At 41.0% G+C, this 16,861-nt stretch overlaps 1 protein-coding gene and 1 non-coding gene across 2 annotated transcripts; one reads left to right on the top strand and one right to left on the bottom strand.

Annotated features, from left to right (window-relative positions):
* Window positions 1-2,653: 2,653 nt before the first annotated feature.
* LOC115819567 (arachidonate 15-lipoxygenase B) lies at window positions 2,654-9,433 on the bottom strand. The gene is made up of 15 exons (XM_030783072.1): window positions 9,081-9,433; window positions 7,560-7,731; window positions 7,163-7,376; window positions 6,901-6,982; window positions 6,623-6,712; window positions 6,111-6,226; window positions 5,840-6,012; window positions 5,328-5,471; window positions 4,841-5,044; window positions 4,401-4,487; window positions 4,135-4,304; window positions 3,810-3,931; window positions 3,621-3,721; window positions 3,099-3,269; window positions 2,654-2,833 (listed from the first exon to the last, which is right to left on the bottom strand). Exons 1-15 carry the CDS (start codon window positions 9,431-9,433, stop codon window positions 2,654-2,656), a joined length of 2,379 nt encoding a protein of 792 aa, XP_030638932.1.
* Window positions 9,434-15,484: 6,051 nt separating this feature from the next.
* On the top strand, window positions 15,485-15,556 carry trnaw-cca (transfer RNA tryptophan (anticodon CCA)). The gene has a single exon. It is a non-coding gene; the product is annotated as a tRNA-Trp (tRNA).
* The last annotated feature ends 1,305 nt before the right edge of the window (window positions 15,557-16,861 follow it).

Below are 16,861 nucleotides of genomic sequence, written 5' to 3' on the forward strand. Positions count from 1 at the left end.
AGCATTCTATCGCCGTGAATCATAAGAAAATGTCTTACACATCAGTGTTAACTGTATACGTCAGAAATTGGGTGTATTATATCAGATGACAGAAATGAAAAAAAATGTAACTGGTGTGAGAAAAAACTGCCCTTGCTAAATGTCACTGTCCATTCCCATTTAAAAATTACACTGATAGCAACCTTTGGATATCTGTATGCCAGCTATATTTGTGTGTATTCCTATGTGTGTGTAAATACATTTTATTGCAACAATAAAGTCTGAACAGCTGTATTGTAAGTACTTGTCCAATTCACAATATGAGATACCCAGTGCTACAATATGTTCTTGATTGCTTGATGCATAAAAATGCATTTTCTCGTCTGAGTTTTTTTGTTGTGTTTTTTTTTATACATTCTTTATTGATTATTTCTCTGTTGGAGTGGGCTCTTTATCAAAGCAAATCTCTGGTCAAACAACTTTCCTTTGACAGTAAACATACCGCTGGACCTGCTTGGTTTGATTTTAGTCTGCGTCTACTCAACGTTTTCATGAAATTTTTCCAGCAGCCAGTTGGTGCACGCTTTGGCTGAGGTCAGGGTGGTCATGTCATCCATGTAGACTCGAATGGGAGGTAGCCACTGCCCATGTATTAAGCATTCACTTCCTACCATCCTTTTGAATGCTCTAATGATAACTCCCATTGCCGTGGTACATCTCATCATGATACATACTACCAAGGTTTGCTAAGAGATAGTGTATTCCATTAATCAGGCCTTGAATAATTTACAGAATAATTTACAATAAGACTGTTAATTTCAAGAGTTTCAGCCTTGAAATTAAGCAGATATATTAAGATGTTTTTAGTAACTGGCCACTATAAACTATTGAATGCTATTTATTTGCGTTTCACATTTCTTCAAATTTTAAGTGACCCTCCAAGTAAATTTTAATGACATTTAACCTAAATTGTTTAATACAGATTTACCTATCTAAACCCACCTTGCTTCAAGTAAAATTTTGCAGTTAACTAATTCCTGTTCGGGGTGTCTGTTCTTTTTGCTTTTTCTTTCTTCTTCTTTTCTGGTAACCTGATGATGACAGTTTGTGCAAGTGGCATTATGAATTTGGCTCTGTAATGCTCTGATGCAGTGGATAGAAGTGACTCTAAAGTGAATTTAAACATTCAAAACCTGTATAATTCTGAGGAGCCCCTGGCCATCTCTGGAGCCCATGAATGATTCAGGGTTTCACTTTATAATGCCTGTGAAATAAGCTGCAACAACCTTAGATGAGCTTGAAATAAAGGTGTTAACAACTCCCCCCATCCAGATCTGTGGTAGCTGCAACACGTGAAGTGGTTGCATCAACTATATTTCATTCCAGGTCAACCACTGGCAAGAGGTCAAAGTGTCCAACCCTCTAGAGATGAGAATTTTGAAAATGTAAATAAAAAGGTTACAGGTGTGTGATTTACATAAAACTATCATTTCTACTTGTTTGAGAATGTTTCAAAGGTACCTAAGAGTCTGCTTCAGGCTGATTCACACAATCAAGGACGCTACTGCTTGCCTTACAGCAAATTTGCAAGTTTTGGCCTGAGTTTGTCCTCAGCAATGTGATGTTCAAGAATAAAATGTGGCCTTAGTTGTACAAATATCGGTGGGTGAATATATATGGGACTATGTTTAGCTTTATAAATTCTTTTAATACAGATTTTAGAGTGACTCCATAACTGTATTATATGAGCTTCATTTAATCACCACATTAGTTCTATCCTGTTACATAGGGGGAACATTCTCTGTGCAATGTTGTGAAATTTGAAATATTATTAAAAGCATATTATTTCCATATATTCTTTGAACAACTTGCTAATGTTCAAATATTTTCATCGCTGCAATATATGTGTTCAAATATTTTTATTGTGGTTAATGAGAGTTGCGTTCAATTTGTTCTACAGGTTAACTCCCTTAATTAAAATATTTAAGTAAAAGGCTGATGGTCTTATATTCAAATAAGATAGTCAAATAAAGCAGATAAAATATGTATTACCCAAAGCCTATTTTGCTTACTTTACCTGTGTGTGACTAGTGACTCTCTACACACTGCTGAATTTTACCCATATTCCTAGCATAAAGTATGGAAGATACATTTTCATTTATGAAACATTTCTACATGTTGACGTTAATCTCTGCGGTTTTTGTTAAATGTTTTATGAAGAGTAGATTACATTAACTGTGCTTTGCTTGTTGTTTTCATTTCCACACTGTATTTTTTCCTTTGAGAACATTCTAGATAGAAAAGGGGCACTTTTATTGGAAAGAGAAAACAGATGACAACAGAGGGCCTTTTTCTGTGACAGGATTTAAACTGTGGATGAATTATATGAAAACTTGCCTAGACATAGACATGCACTCAAGTAAAATCAAGAAAAATTGTTGTAAATTTTCAGTATGTCTGAGGACACCCATTTAAAGAGCAGAAATCTGTCGTCTTGAAACATTGTTGATGATTTCCTCCATCTTATCATGACAAATCTTGTATTCGCTAACAATTTATAATTTGTGAAACATAAAAATTTAGAATTTTTTGGAGTTTACAAAATTCTGGGTTACTTATAACTCTCCAGATAATGTTGGGTGACATTAAAAAGACTTAAAAAGAATAGTATCACTCAGATAGCCACACTGTTCTCAATGCGGTCTGGTGACAGATAAGGGTAAGGCAGCTCCAGGTTACTGTTCCTCAGTGAGATTTCGTTCGCTATGACATGTAGCTCTCTCTGCACTTCCTCCAGCAACTTTCGGTGGGTACTGGTGCTAAAGTAAGGCTCACGATACTGACACAGGGGAACCTATAGGAACATGACATTTATCAGTGATAGTGCTAAACACCAACCTGTTTTTCTTGCTAAAAGTGTGGGTTTTTTTTTTAATTTTTTTAAAAATATCTGTCTGCATTTGCCTGATCTTTCACAGTCTAGGCTGTCCCTAGATCACTTTTCACTTAACAACAACAAAAAAGAATGTCACCAAAATCTCGTTCAAAATAATATTAATTGTGTGGTGAATAAGAGGTCAGGTGATATCTAGTCATAAGGTTAAGGTTGAGAGACTCACAAAATCAGCAGCAGGCTGTGATAGCTGACTGAGGACCATGAGGACTCTACAAGTGGCATTAACATCTGGGAGGAAAGAAAGAAGCTCCTCCTCTTTCACAGACCCCTTTGACTTAGGGGGTGGGCGTGGCATAGCTGCAGGGCAGTTGGGCATCCACATGTTGAAATCCAGCTGAAATTGAATATATGTATGTATTTGAAGAGTGTGAGAGAGAAAAGAGAGAGAAGGGGGAAAACAGAATGGTTAAAGAGGGACATTCTTGTTTCTTAAAAAAGGTTTTGAAATATATTTTGAAAAAGAAGTGAAATGTGTTTTGCATATGATTACAAAACATATTTTGCCTCCATTTTGGAAGTATCTAAAAGATTAGTCTTAAACTGAATATTAATTACCAGCTAGGTGAAATACTAAATACAGACCAAAACAGTGAGTGAACCATTTTACTAAGTCATCTGCCTTGTTCTTTATAGTCATCTAATTTTGTTTGCTGAGCTATATGAGTTATTGTGACTTTCTTAATACCTGAGAGAAATTGACAGCAGCATGCAGTGCTGAACAGCAAAACATCACCATGGTAACAAACTTGTTCAATTCTTCCATGGTCTGAAATGACGCTGGCATACCTGAGAATGGACAAATTTTTAAAAATTCACATGTTCCTGAGAAACTGAGGAAACTAGAGGATACACTTTAGATCATTCTTGCTTTCACCTGATTCAGCACGCCCCAGGAGCCCTTCAGTGAAGATCTCTCTGATCCAGTTCTGCAACTCACAATCCTGCTGGACCTCCTCATCACCGGAGTAATACAAACTCACCCAGCCTGAGACAAACCTACAATATATCAGGCACAAAGAACCTAACTTACAAACACAGTGAAATGTAAAAACAAATCAACAGCATTGGTGACACCAGGTTCTCGCAGCGGTAATGATATTATCATCATGCAAAATCCATCCCTCCAAAGACACAGGTAATGTTACACAGACATACATCCTAAAACTGATTGATTCCTATCTCAAACTCTTTCATTGCACCTGTGAAGGGTGTTCCACACCCTCAGAGAATCCTGTGCATAGTAGCAGTTAGGTAGATTGTCCAGCCCTCTTTCTCTGAGATCATCTGGTACACAAAGTGAGTTGTAGCTCAGTCGTGCAGTTCCTCCAGCCAGTAGTCCTGGAAGAGTCTTCAGACCACTGGCTATGGACTGGAGTTTCAGCAAATGTTAATGTACAGAGACCCAAATCTGCATCATTACATGCAGTTAAACAAACACAGAGTAACCGAATGAAGAAGTACTGACCTTGTCAAACACTCCATTTGCAGCAAGGAGAGAGGCTCTGGCTTGAATGTTTATCTGCAGAGTTGTTCTGATGTGAGGCATTAAGAGCTGGAATAAACAAAAATAATGAATAATAATTTGTCCTCAGATCTAAATATTACTTGATCTGCTAACACAGAAACAAAATTATGACAAGTAAGACACCACTTGAACATAACAGACATGAACTGAGACTGCCTGTAAAAGCACCGGTACTGTATGCTCATTTAGTCTGTGGCAGAAACTGGTTCTAAAAAGAACATGATTAATCCTCTTTACAAAACATCTTTGCCCACTGTTATAATGTGAGTTTAGTTTAAGCAATTCCATGTAAAAAGCTTTTAAAAACTATTAGGTTGAGTGCCTGCTATATTACCATATACACCATTGAAGCAGGATACCAACTGTTTATTTCAGCACACCTTGTGTATAGGGTGTACTTCAGGCAACTGCCTCAGGGTGGCAACACAGTACACCTCCCCCAGAGCGTGAGTGCGCAGGTAGTGAGAGAGCAACTGGTGGCACTGAAAGTCAGCATTGCGGACGAAAATCTTAGCAAGCAGCCAATCGGGTTCTGGGTCAGAGGGCAGGAACACGGGGTTGTTTTCACCAGCTGTCTGTTTAAGCTGACAACATAAATAATATGTTGAATTTTTTCAGCATGCCTCATTAGCTATTATCATTTTTTCTCAGCTAGCTATGGTAACTAATTCATTATTACTAGTTGTTATGTCGCATATGATGATTGTAACTAGCAAAGTAACATTACAGTAACTGTGACACTGGAGAATTGCGCCATGATATGCAACGGCCTTCTACCATTTATTAAAGAATTGAGCATGACTGAGTTTACATAAGACTGAATAAATAAATCTTTTTTTTTGAGTGGAATTGATTCAGCAAAAGAACCTGAATAGCAATGGGCTTTAGCTCCCCCTGTTGATTGTAATAGAGAAGACACAGAGGAGCAGTCAGATAATGCTGGCGTTCATTGATGACATTTGCAGGCAAATCCTCCAGCACCTCATAATCCAAGAGATAAATTCTCCCACTCTGTATTATGAAAGAACAGAAATAATTAACAGCCTTACCGACCAGATAGCACCACAAAGTTAGCCAGGTACACATATGCCATGTTCAAAGTTATATAGATGCATGAGTCATTTGTTTTTTACAAACTGAATGTTATTTATGCTCTCCAAATCTACCACAGGAACATACAGGTATAATACATAATCAACAGTTGGAACAAAAAATGCAGTAATACATTCAACTGAACAGAGAATGAAGCTTTCTCAGTCTGTAACCCACATTGCTCCCTTCATGATCTAAATAGGAATAGAATTCTTGGCATGTTTATCAAGGCTTATGCAAATTTGGACCTGATCTTTGAACAGATTTTCATGCACACTCATTCACACCTCCAGTTCGGCCTCCAGACTCGATCCCTCCGGCAGGAAGGCTCTTAGCATATCGGGTGTGACAGAAAAGTTGGAGGGCATGTTGTGGATCTGACGAATAACAAGAGGATTGCAGCCATTGAGGCACTGATAGCCAAAGAAAGCATCCTCTCTCCAGTGGGCTTGAACATACTCTAAAAGAAGTTAGAGAGAGAAACAGAAATGAGAGAGAGAGCTTTCACTTGCAATCAGCTGCATGTGTGCGTGTGCATGTGTGTGTGTGTGTACATACTGGCGACAGAGTTGTCTCTGCCTTGATGAGCAAGAAGTATCTCCAGCTCTTGCAGATTATTCCATGATGTCCCTCGGTCAGCAAAGCCCTTTAGATAAAACAAGTCAATGCCTGGACTGAGACAAGAAACGAGAGTGAGAGAGAGAGAGATTTCTATGATATGGAGACAAAGTGTAAACCTACCGTGCTGTGGACAAACAGAAGGTTTACGCAACAGGCCATTCAGAATATGTACAGGTTGTAAAATATTTCAGACACCAATCATATTAGGAAGAGTAAACGATTCTTAACACTGACTTTTGCTACAGGTCACAATACAAGTGTACATTTAGGACAAATCTAAGTATGTTTTTTGTCCAGACTGACCAAGAAAGCCACTCCGCCATACATCAGTTTTCTGAGTATGGAAATATCATACACCACTGAGGACTTTCCATTGCCTTCCATGCCACTGTAACTAAAAATGAGCTGGTTTGAAGTCAACTGGCTTCGAAGGGTTCCGGCAGGTTTACCTCTGTCTGGTGTAGCACAGATTTGGACCCAGCTGCTGCAGACCATCCACGTCCACACAACGAGGAGCTCCATCAATGAACGTGCGCCACCTAAAGGACAGGAATTTCACTGCACTTTCTGATGATAGCACCGTTTATAATAACCAATTATAAATGCAGGGCATAACTATTACACTTATGTTTTCTTTTAGAATCAAAATGACAAATTGCAATATTTTCACAGTGAGATTATACAGGTTTGAATCATGTGGATGAACAAACAGGGAGATGCTTTGGACCTGATTTGCTGTTGTTTATTTTGCAGCTCCTTGGTCCTGTAATCCCTTAAAATCTGCACTGTCTCCAAATTCAAGGGACAAACTGAGAAGGCCACAGAGGAAGAGAGTGAAGGAGTGAGAGAGGGGAGAGAGAGAGAGATTACGACAGACAGACAAAAAGAGTAGAGAGGATGGTAGGAACATAGATATGTTAAAGACTTGAAAGAAGGTAGTTTTGAAATCTAAATTTTGTATGAGAATTCTGTGTATGGTGTACCATCACCTTGCTCACTGCAGAGCTCAATATCGCCATCTACAGTTCGGAGCCATCTATTACAGGGGAAACATATGACCTCCTGTCCAGCAGAGCTCTTTTGCAACTGCACATCTTGACAGTGCCAATCCAGATCAGGGAACCCATGCCTGGGCTCAAGTCGCAAACGGATCAGAACCACAGAGCCGAGATCCTCATTAGTCCTCATGACAATTGTCCAAGCCTATCCCCAAAAACCAAGATAAAGCCATAATTACAAGTGCAGGCAATCTCCGGAAAACAACCCACACACTTCACTTAATCTCAGCACAATGCATTAACTTGTATATTAAGTTACTCTCTATTCATTTTTAAAAATATGAACACAAAGCAAATAATTTAGCCAGAGAAATTGATTTTTTCTTACAGAGCCGGAAATAATATGCTGCGTCGCTGAATCCACCCTGACAGGATGACTTTGGCTCTGAGTGCCAACCAAAGACAGCCAGACCATGTTGTATGTCCCCGCGTGAGGCAACGACGAGGTTCGAACTGTCACGTGGAACTCCATGGGTTTTAAGATGAGGAAGCACTTTGGACTGAGTCACAATACAACCAAACCAAATGATAAAAACTGCGTGACCTCATATGTAGGAGTCAAAGACATAGAATGTGTGAATGCAAAACACCACAAAACATGAATCTTGTGTGCTGATACATATAAATTAGGAATTAATGGATTTCTAACCTCATGAGCCTGTGAATCCTCACTCCCTTGTGAGCGTGTGCACGCACACAAACACACTTTTGTCTTAGAACGTTTTCACACCTATAGTCTTTTTGTTTTGTTGCGAATCAGGGACTAATTTGTTACAAACCAAATCGCCCAAGACGTTTGATGCACTCATGATATATCTCTATGGGCTTTTTGAAATTTTCAGACGTTATGGATAAAACCAGCTTATGCGATTTGGCTTCTGCTGTGATAGCCACGAGACCCGAGAGGACATTATGGATGCGTGCAAGAGGTCAAGACTATTGGGACAGAATCGTAATTGGGACATTCACTGACGAACGGTAGCTAGCTAATGTTCGCATGCGAAGTTGCACATTTGATTTTTTTAAGTGGGAAGCTGTGACCGCTGTTACAAAAAAGAAGTACATATTTGTGGGCAGCCATACAACTTCAGAAGAGGATTGCGGTGACAATTTTGTACCTCGCATCGGGTACAGACTTCAAAACATTGTCCGAGTTGTTTGGTATTGGCAAATCACTCTCTCTCACTCACTCATTATCTAAGCCGCTTATCCTAATTAGGGTCACGGGCGGGTGCTGGAGCCTATCCCAGCATTCATTGGGCAATTGTCATGAGGACTAATGAGGATCTTGGCTCTGTGGTTCTGATCCGTTTGCGAAACATCCTGGACAGGTCACCAGTCCATCGCAGTATTGGCAAGTCAACAGTGTCCAATTGTGTTTGAGAGGTTTGTTGTGCTATATGCACACTTCAGCACCAATTTATTTGTTTGCCTTGAGGGGACAGACTGTGGGAGATTGTGGATGACTTCGAGGAGAGATGGGGGCTCCCCTAATGCGGGGGAGCAATGGATGGCTCTCATATCCCCATCACTGCCCCCTCCAACAACGCAAAGGATTACTTCAATTGCAAAGGGAGTCATTCCATCATCTTACAAGTTGTTGCAGATCACCTCTCTCGGTGAATAACACACACACACACACTCAGCTCAGTGGGAGAAGGCCAAGACTGAGATCACCCTGATGGTTAATTTACTGCACATAATTTATTCATTCATTCGTTTTCAAAGCCGCTTATCCTAATTAGGGTTGCGGGGTGCTGGAGCCTATCCCAGCGTTCACTGGGTATACCGTACATCTTTTGAAGTATATTGTGTTTGTAATGTATCACATGATGTATGTGCAAGATACATCTTCTGGATGTGCTGGGACGCATCATCAGCGATGTGACCTGGGATCCTCGGGTGTTTCGGGTCTCTCAACATCAGATACCCTCGCCCAGGCAACGCAGCTGGGGTTGATCGGGCCCCGACTTGCATCCCAGCAGCAACTGCCCATGCATCAGCACTCTTGATCCAAAGCCACCTGGTGGCTTCACTCATGGATTGGATGGCCCTCTTCTTTGCCGCCTTTGTAATGCTCAAATAGTCGTGGACTTTGTAGAGTGAGCGTCCTGCAAAGCCGCTGCAGCCCACCTCTTTGGGCTCATAGTATGTCTTCCAGCCTCTCCACCAGTTCCTGATACTTTGTTCATTTTCTCTCATTGGCCTCTTCAATATGCTCTTCCCAGGGTGCTGTGAGTTCCAGCATAATCAGTTGTTTTGTCACCTCAGAGGTGATGATAATGTCTGGCCGGTGTGATGTTGCTATGACGTGCTGTAGAAACATCAGTTGCTTGCCCAGCTCAACGTGCACCTGTCAGTCAGAGGCCATGTTGAGGAGGCCAATCCTTGTTTTTGGTTGTGGGCGGGATTTCTCTCCAGCTTTGACAAAGGCAATCGACTTCTTTGGGGCATGGTGGTGTTTGCTGGTGCTGATGGCAGTGGCTATGCTCCCAGCAACCACCCTAAGCACCTGGTCATGGCGCCAACGATAGCAGCCTTCCTCGAGGGCCTTTGGGCAGCTGCTGAGGAGATGTTCTAAGGATCCTCTTTCAGAACAAAGAGAACAGGCAGGTGTTTCACTCTTGCCCAAGACGTGAAGGCTTGCTGGGCTTGGTAGGGCATCGTAGACAGCTTGGACAAGGAACCGGAGGCTATGGAGGTCTGCCAGCATGATGTTTGACCATGTAATCCTGCACTGCAATATACTCTCCCACCTCGACCACACTCCCTGCTGCTTCAGACCCACCGTCCTGCTCACTTGCTCCACGCCTGCTCGGACCTCTTCCTGGGTATGATGGTGTCCTTCCTTGCCCTGGGCCTTGCCAACCTGGGACTTTGGGAAGAATCCCGAGCCCACTCTGCCAGTTGCCATGGTATCCATCAGTGTCTTTTGCCTTAGGTGTGATTCTGTCACCTCCACTGCTTTCTCCGCCGTCCATTTCCTCCCTGTTCTCTTCTGGTCCCTGTGCTGTGGGGCTTCTCATGTTCATGCCACCATAAACTCTTCGGTGAGGTCACTGAATGGGAGCTGCAAGGTGTTACTGGTGCTGTACTGTTGAGGCTGTGGGGAAGACCGAGCCACTTGCAGAGAAAGCCACTGATCTTCCTTTCAAGGGACTGAACTGAAGTCAATGGCAGCGCATAAACCAGCAGAGGCCATGGGACGCGGGGCAGGACGGAGTGTTGATAGATCCAGGCTTTGAATCTGCCAGGCAGGCCTGACTTGTCAACCTTGGTGAACCAGGCTCAAAGGTCTTTATTGGACTTTTGAATGGCGGTTGGAGTCTTTCAGAGTTGAGTCAAAGAGCTTCCCCAGACTACAAACAGTTATGCCCCATAACCCCTATAAACAAGTATCCGTTACGTCAGACTGTGATGGTAGTCTGCTTGACTGCCTCATGGAATCAAAGCAGGTCATTAAAGCTAATCTGTTTCCTTTTTCTTTTCCATCAACAGATTCGCCAACATCAACGTTTGATTGGCTGGCAATGTGCACGATGCAAGAGTGCTACGAAACTCCACACTGTTCGATCTAGCTGAGAGTGACAACCTTTTCCCACCAGTGAGGCATAATCTTATAATGTTCTACAGATGGCCTGCTTGTTTATTTGTATTTGTCCTATGCATTAACTGCAGAGAAATCTAATTATTGTTTTTGTGATTGTTTTTTTACTTTTTCAATTTAGGACACACGAGAAATTGGAGGTTCACAGACTGACACAGATGCTGGTGGTGGCATAAGCTGGTAGCGGGGTAAGAGGGCACGTGCCCAGGAGGGCATTGGGCAAAAGTCATGGTTCAGGCAAGAGATGCAATTGACTGTATCATCATCCCAAACAATTTCTCCTCATGGGCATGCTGTGCTTGTTCCATCTGCAAAAGCATCTCTGTCCTTGCTGTTGCACATGGCTTTGGAGAAGGCCTCCAGTGTTGTTTCAAACTTAGACTTCTTCTGTCTGGTTTGGCCACTGCTGGAAGTAGACGGTCGCTCTCATGATGATGATGATGATGATGATGATGATGATGATGATGCGGCGGATGAATGGGATGATGATAATGAAGATGCATCTGGTTCAGTAGTATCTACAAACACAAACGAGTAAAAATAAGACATCACAGCCAGCTCTTGTTGGATGGAAGAAGACAATGCTGCACCTACTACTCAGTGAAACTGACAAAAGCAGACTAAACCTATAAACCGAGACACAAATTATACACATACATATTTTAGATACTACTACTGTTATATGCATATACATAGCTAGCACATGAGGTATACAGTATACATATACATGTATATATGTACTTATACATGTACATATACATGTTGTGCAGGCAATCTCAACTGCTAACGTAAAGGGTAGTTTGAGAACAATCACATTCATGTAGGACTGGGGTCAGAATGTTGAATACATTTTAATACAATTCAAATTCATTTCTCAAACTAGGTACATACCGTCACTATGGCTGTCATCGCCCTGGGTTTCAGCAGGCATAGTGTAGCTCAACATAACTGCTGCATCTGCAATGGCATCCATTGTGGAGTTGAAAAGAGGCTCCTCTTGGCTGTAATAGAGCTCGAAGTCCAACATGTTACCTTCACTGGGACAGAATGATGGTTGGACTACTAGCACTCTATCCAATTCCTCGTGAAAGGGACAGCTTATCCTGTCCCTACCAGACTTGTTGTTTGAGTCCTTGGCTTTTCTGAAAGCATTCTTGAGGTGTTTGATTTTACGTTGGCATTGCTGCCATGATCGACTGTAACCATTCCCCTGCATCTTCTCCAAAATCTCTTCATCAACTGCCTGATTGTGATATGATTCTTCCAGTTTCCATTGTACTGACTCTTCAGCCCAGACAGAAATCAGACAGTGTGCTTTGTGCCTACTCCATCCACAAGAATCCATTTTGCCTGTTGATATTGTGGTTGTTGTTGCATGTTGTTGCTCTTTTACATGACGCAATAGGTGCACGAATGAGTATGTTCTTCTGCTTACGTAGAGGATGTCAGTTGGCGTACACACTGCTAAAAGAATTAGGCCATATGCGGCCCAGACCTCTCTCCTCCCTCTTCTCCTAATATCTGTCTGCACTGCAGAGCTGCAGTTTTACACTGAACAGCAGTATCACACCAGCAGTTTCAGGCCAGCGGTGTACAGCGCATGCGCTGACACTTTTTTGGTTTCTTAGTGACTGTTAAGGCATTTTCACAGCTATGGTTAATTTGCTCTGGTCCGAATCAGTGGGTGAGTCTGTAAACTTGGAGTGTTTTGCCTTGGTTCGGTTTCTTTTCAGACAGAGAAAAATCCAAGCGCACCAAAATGCATCACTACAACAGCAGAGTTGGCATTTGGTCATAACTGCGGTATTTATCTGGGCAATATACAAGGCAAAACTATACCAGCGGAATGCCGAATGTACTTCAAGGAAACGTCTTGAAAATACTATACTGCTTCAAACTTTGCAAAGAAGACGTGCAGTTTAGCTCAAACTTACGGAGCACACTTGGTAGTTGGGTCGGATCGAGGTTGGATCACGTTACCACCACAAACGAATCCTTGCTGTTGCACATGGCTTTGGAGAAGGAATGGCTTTTGAACATGAATCTAGACTTCGTTTCGAATATGATGTGTTGATGCATTTCGTTCGGAGATCCGCTGCTTCGAGACTCTATAGGAGAAGGCGCGCTTTAAATAATGCATACCTTGCATTTGTCACTGGAAAGGAGCCGCTCCAGAGTGCGCTTGGAAGAGCACCGAGACCAGCCTGTAGCCTACAAGTGGTCTTGGCCAGCTTGTTTTAATCCGAACCCTAGTGCGATTGCTCACTGAGTTAACATATGCCCAAATGAACCGAACTTGGGGTGGAAACGCTCGAGGGTTCGAAACGAACGCTCCAAACGAACTTGGTGTGAAAACGCCCTTATATACTACTGAAGACCTTCCATTGTCTTCATACCGTTGTAATTAAAGATAAAAATGAATATGTCCAGATATAACTAAGACACTTTTTAAATTTTTAGTTTTAAATAGGTATATCTTTCTTTATAAATAACTGCGATGGTATGTGACAGAAAAAGGTCTCATCAGTTTTTTTCTAGATATTAATGAACCCGCGAGGACGCTGTGGTCCCTATAAGTTTTGCAAAAAGTAAACCATATACACACACGAAGAGGAAGAAGAAAAAGATGAAGAAGTAACTAATGATACTTGATAATGTTTACCTGCTGATTTTTCTACGAACAGAAGCATTTCTTTATGAAAGCATCGCATAGCACTGTGTTATGAGTAAACTGCTTCAAAAGCGACGTGTTTTACTGTTCTGTAGTGATGCAAGGACTCGTGTAGTTTGTTTAAAACTATAGTTGCCTGAGAAATTAAAGGGCAAAGAACCACATTCCTGATCATGTGATAGTCACAAAGCGTTAAGTTGTTATTTTCACCTGGCATGCAAAAGCTGTGAAACAACATTTATTATTTGAATTGTAAATTACATGTCTCTTCTGCAGTGCAATCACTTGTGAACAGACGCGGTGCAAAACGTCTGTGACAGTACCATTGTTTTTTTTTAAAAAAAAACACGTTTTATTACTCTGTAACTATTTTTCTTAAGTTTCTCTCCAAATCATTTTAGTAAGTAATACAACTTTATGACTTTATGACTTCAAAAGGTCTAGATGGTCTATGTAAAAACGTGCAATCACCATTGTCAAGTCTGTGGATAACTGTCTGACTAAGCACCTGACAGCTGTCATCATCAGCTGCGATGAGAACGAGACGCTATATTAAAACATAATTAGATAAAAACACAAAATATGCAGACTATGAAAAAATATATATGTTTACCCGATTTAGTCTCGCCGGTGGTCGAGGTTGTAGAGACGAATTTGAAACTACTCGACACTGTTATGTTAGGTTCACTCCCACAGTATGCGTGGGTGGTTGTGAGTTCTTCCTGGAGAGCGTTGTTTGAATAGGTGTTTCACAGAGACACATTAAAGATAAAGTACTCTACAGTTGTAGACGTATCCCGCGTTTGAAAAAAGTTTTATCTCAATATCTCTCAGTTGAGCTATCATGCAACTAGGGCACCGTGTTTCAGGATGCCTCTCACACTCTAAAACATGATGATTATTTCAGTGTCAAGAGTAATTACATACGTGGAGGATACTACCTAACGCTATTGAGAGGTTTCAGTGAGCAAGTTTTGCCCTTTAATGTACATTTTTACCCTTTGATGTTCCCCCCACAACTGTAATTAGCTATCACAATGTGATTGTATTCTGGACCTGAGGTTAAATAAATAGGCTATTAATATTTTGTTCGAAATGAATTGCATGTCGTTTCTAATATCCAGTACTCCATAAAATATCAATAAGCATCAGTTTTATGATCGGATCGCACATTTTTCATTATTTGAAATATGAACATTTTATGTCAGTTCTTTTTAAGAAAAAAGCAAGATTTCAAGCATTTGAGATAAACCACAGGTAAATTCAAATAAAATGGTGCTCATTGTCGAAATAGTGAGCATAACACTGATTTTTAAGCAACATTTGTACGTTACTATAGCGTAGTGTTGCTCTGCTGTAATTGCTGTATGTAACAGTATCACAGCAGAAAAAGTAAAAATTTTCTTTACATATCCAAAGTAGAGCTCAGGGAACTTCACTTCGAGCATCACCCGTAAACTTCCCAAATGATTTCTTAAACCCCGGTCCACACTATAATGGAGATACATCAAAGACAATATTGATACTATGCTGATAACCCTCATGTCATTCAGAGATACAACATTTTCGTAATATCTTCGTGTCCTGCTTTGATGCCTTTCAAATGGATGAAGTCTTCTAGGTTCACGTTCGTGAGCTCGTTTCCAAACTTTAAGTCATATTGCGAGAATGGTTTCAAGGATGGCTAGCACGCAACGGCTGCTTGACCTGTCGATCCTCGACTTTAAAAAGAACAGAAAAAAAGAAATCGACACATTTCTAATAGCTTTGGGGACCCATTGGTTATTCTCGGTGAAAATTTTTGACATTTCATGTTTATAGTAATGCTAGTCATCACCGCGTTTATATACAATCACAATGCGTTCAGTTTTGTCCAGATAGCAAAAACTGAATGCGTTGGACTTGCGAGTCCATTCAAAGACATTATGTTACGTGCACCAGAGTATGTAGTTCTACACGCATGGTTCTGTTCCCAGACCTCGTGGCGCAACGGTAGCGCGTCTGACTCCAGATCAGAAGGTTGCGTGTTCAAATCACGTCGGGGTCAATTCTCTTTCATCCCTCTTTACTGGTTTACGTTGGCACATCACGGCAGTTTTCAAAAATCACGGGTCTCTTTCCCTGGCTGCTCAACACTGAGAGAAAACAAGCGACGTAAACAGCTATACACAAAAACATATAGTTTACATTCTCAGTGTTGAATTACATGAGGAAGTTCAGAATTCGGTATGTTATCTGATCAACTGAAACGAAGTTCCTCTATGTAGTTTCACTTGTGCTGAAAATGTCAACTTTTACACACACCAGAGTAGTCTATGCCTACGGTTGGTGCATTAAATTTTGCATTTGTCTATAACCCTGCTAATGCATGCGCTAAAGACAACTGAGATGTCCTCTACTGTATCTACTTGTTTGCAGTGTTAGTCCATGAGATTTTTGTTAGACCTGACTGGTACTGGAAAATATAAATGATGGATATGGGGATGAGGAGATGAATTAAACAATAAAAGCATGAGTAACAGGGTAACCCTGTAACAGTAAGACGTTTTCAAAAGTTATAGTATTGCTAACAGGTGCAGAAATAATTTATTTGTGAATACTGGTTGTTCAGAATATAAGTAATTTGAATGAGTGGTGGTATAGAGAAGAGAGGATTCTTACTTGTACTGAGTGGCAAGAGGAGTACACCGAGGAAGTGAAGAGTAGCTTCAAGTGAGTTTGGTGTATACATGCAGTATGTCTGTATGTTTGCGAATTGTTGAATGTGTCCTATGGCGCAGTTACGGAATAGTACTGCAATTTGTTTTATGTCTGTGGATTTATGCATGTGGAACGTTGTTTAGGATGGCAAGCAGTTTGGGAATGTCTCTATGGTGTAGTTGTTTCTTATTACTGTGTGTAAGTTTTGATGGAAGGATTACTGTGCAGACCGTGTCAATTTCAACGCCATGGGTATTCCTCAATGGCTACCAAGCGAGTGCTCCAGAAGGTGTGTGTCTGAAGTTGTGTGTCTGTACTGTGCGAGTGGATATGTGTATGGTATCTTCACAACATTCTAAACATTATATTCAAGCTTCTTCTCACATCTCTGCATGACTTACCAAGGCCTATACAAGAATTGTTCACTTCAGGACCTTTGTATCACTGTCAATAACACAAAAACATCTCCTTCTGATAAAAACTGGACAGTCAAATATCTCCAACCATACACATCACATTGACCACACAATCCTTTAGATACACACATTACAACATTTGTAGAATTTGTCCCTTTCATATGCTCCACTGGTTTCCTGTAACCTCAAATTTATGGCTTGCACACCAGCCAAGTCACTCCACTCAGCCTCCTCTG

The sequence above is a fragment of the Chanos chanos genome, chromosome 8 (genome assembly GCF_902362185.1).
Source record: "Chanos chanos chromosome 8, fChaCha1.1, whole genome shotgun sequence".
Lineage (NCBI taxonomy): Eukaryota > Metazoa > Chordata > Actinopteri > Gonorynchiformes > Chanidae > Chanos > Chanos chanos.